Source organism: Argiope bruennichi, chromosome X1, assembly GCF_947563725.1.
Source record: "Argiope bruennichi chromosome X1, qqArgBrue1.1, whole genome shotgun sequence".
NCBI lineage: Eukaryota > Metazoa > Arthropoda > Arachnida > Araneae > Araneidae > Argiope > Argiope bruennichi.
The window spans coordinates 135,918,371-135,921,239 of record NC_079162.1 but is presented as its reverse complement, the minus strand read 5'-3'; the positions used below and the strand labels follow the sequence as shown (position 1 = coordinate 135,921,239).

Genomic DNA, 2,869 nt, shown 5'->3' with positions numbered 1-2,869 from the left:
CTAGTTTCTAGTTATGCAATTATTTACATAAAAAGATTTTTGAAGTTGACGAGCTGTTTCCTTCCTAACATCTGGAAAATTCTCTAGATGATGAGCTGTCGTTGCCTCAGTTAAAAATGAGCTAGGAGAAGCACCAAATACCACTCGGCAATGTCTCAGGATGATCAATTCTTCTTGTCTTGAAAAATCTTTCCACCATAAAAATTTAAAATAATCTATATCCTTTGGGTTCAGGCTGAATTGTAAGAAGGCCTTTTTAATATCTGATGTTATTCCAATAGCATTTTTACGAAATTGCCTTAACAATTTTGGTACTAATTCTAATAAATTTGGACCCTTTTCTAAATAATTGTTCAAGCAATTTCCTTTAGAGTCTTTTGCTGAGGCATCGAAAACTAGGCGAATCTTTGTAGTTGTATCTCCAGTCTTTATTACAGGATGAGGATTTAAATAGTGTCCTTTATTCTTATCTTCATCTACAATTTCGATAATTCCCTCTCGAATCCATTCATTAAACACATCATCATATTCGCTTAAATGTCGTGATCGAATAGGATTTTTTGTAATTGACATCAAGCGTTTAGTGGTTAATTCTTTGTTGCTTTCTAACTCTGGATATCCACTTTTCCATGTTAAACATACTTCATATGTATCTCTTGTCTTCATTTCTCTTAATAGTTTTACGGAAAAATTCAACTGTTTCTTCATTGGCTACCTGCCTTGATTTAATTTCTACAGGATCTCGTATACCGACGGCATCTAGGCTCCATAATTCCGTCAAATCTAAATTGGTTACATAAATAATATTCTCCAAAGATTTTATCTGTTTCGTTTGTTTACCTTGAAGTGTCCATCCGAGTTTTGTTTTTATGCCTACTAAATTTTTATCAATGTGTTCAATTGATCCAGTCAGAAATACACCAAGATAATCTGCTCCTATGGGGTCAATTCACGGTCACGTGTCAGGTACCAAACAAACCGCTTCTGTTCAATTTTCAACCGTTCTGCGCATGTCGGGATGTCTGCCAAGAACGTTCATGAAACCATTGTTTAGTATATGTTACGCTAGCCGATCAATTATTAAAAACTTCTGATTTTTTTTAAAAGATATTATTTTGAAATATTTTCTCCAAATTTTCGTAGTTATATAATTTTATTTCTTATATTAAAATTTTAATTAGTATTTTCAATGGAATTATTGTTTTTGAATAATTAATTAACATCACTTTTTAATTCGTTTGGTGGCACTTTATTCTTTACTTTCCCATACCTCCCCCCCCCTTTTTTTTTTATCCAAAGGATACATTTTGACATACGACTATGGCAGTGTTTTTGAAAAATTACATATGTCCTTTTCTATATATTATCTAAATATTATTGAATGTTGAATCTTATGAATATAGTTCTTTTTAAAAATAATTATTACTCTTAGATAAGTTAATATTTTAAAGCTTACTAACAAAATTATTACATTTTTTTTCTTATGTAATGATTTATATTAATATTGAGGTTTTGATGCTTTCAGTTTGTTCAGAGGCAAGAACATGAAACTCAAATTAGTATATATTAAATAAATTATGTTTATAATTTCAAATTATGAAATATAAAAGGTATAGATACCTTTTTTTAAAATCTATGCAACTTATGAATCAGTTATTTCATTTTAATTTGTAAAAATCATTAAAGGAAAACAAACAAAACCACACTTTTATAATTTTTATTTACACATTACAAAAAAAAAAAAAAAAAAAAAATGATCAAATGGATGTTTCAATGTACTCACTAATGGGGTCAATTCATGTGACGTAAAAGTCACATGTCATGTACTTCTTGGGCATGGCATTTAAGTTTCATCCGCAACGCTTTCGTCGATCAGGCCGCCATTAACGTTCTCCGCCAAGTATGAAGCGGATTTTTTGTTTACATTTGAAGTTATAATTTTTGAGTCATTTTCTTTCCTCTTATTATGTGTTAAAAGAGGAAATACTGGTGTGCTGGTGGATGCATGCTTTAATGCGAAACACAAGTGTGACTGTCATGATAAAATGTTTACTTATTTTCCTTTCAGCAATCGTGACTTGGGTTGATAGCTTTGATATAGATTTTTTCAAGCCTTTGAAGTCGGTGATATGCTCCGATCATTTCAAAGAATTCATTCAGTGTGTGCTATTTATTAAATATAGCTGTTCCAGTAATTTGTTAGAAAAACTCCTCGAAGAAAAGGAAATCGGTAGGCGATTTGCCGTCAAAAACAATCAAACAAAATCGTGAGTGCATTTTTAATTTACTTTATTCACATTTGATGAAATTTCTGATAATTTTGAATATGCTTAGAAGGTTTTAAAATGTTTACATGAATATGTTGTGTTCGTGCGTCAACAAAAATAAAATGCAGACAAACTTACTATAAAACTAAATCTTATTATATTATAGATAATATTATCAAATTTACATCAACTTATTTTCATTCAAAATTCTAGCACCGTTTTTCAAAAACAAATTAAAAGTTCCAGAAATATCACTGTTGCCAATCTGAATTTCACAACTATTTACAAAATAAAATTTATAATTATTAAAATAATTGTGAGCTACTTTTAAATAAAATATTTATGATTTATGTCGCAACAAATATTACATTTTTTTTTACAAAATCTTATCTAAATTTAATTAATGTAAGTAAAAAACTCCTGTTGCAAAAATAAAAACTGCTATAATGCCAAACTTAGGTGGAAGTGAATATTACTAGTTTTCTAATTATATTTGCAGATTTGTGATGGATTCAAAGTGAATTTATATCAAACAACTTTTCTATTGTTCAAAATGAAATGTCAATAATTTGTTGTATTTAAACTGAAATTGACTGTTATCA

At 29.0% G+C, this 2,869-nt stretch overlaps 1 protein-coding gene across 1 annotated transcript; it reads right to left on the bottom strand.

The window, feature by feature from the left end:
* On the bottom strand, positions 1 to 666 carry LOC129959415 (uncharacterized). Its single transcript, XM_056072237.1, has one exon. It carries the CDS (start codon positions 664 to 666, stop codon positions 1 to 3), a length of 666 nt encoding a protein of 221 aa, XP_055928212.1.
* Between the last annotated feature and the right edge of the window lie 2,203 nt (positions 667 to 2,869).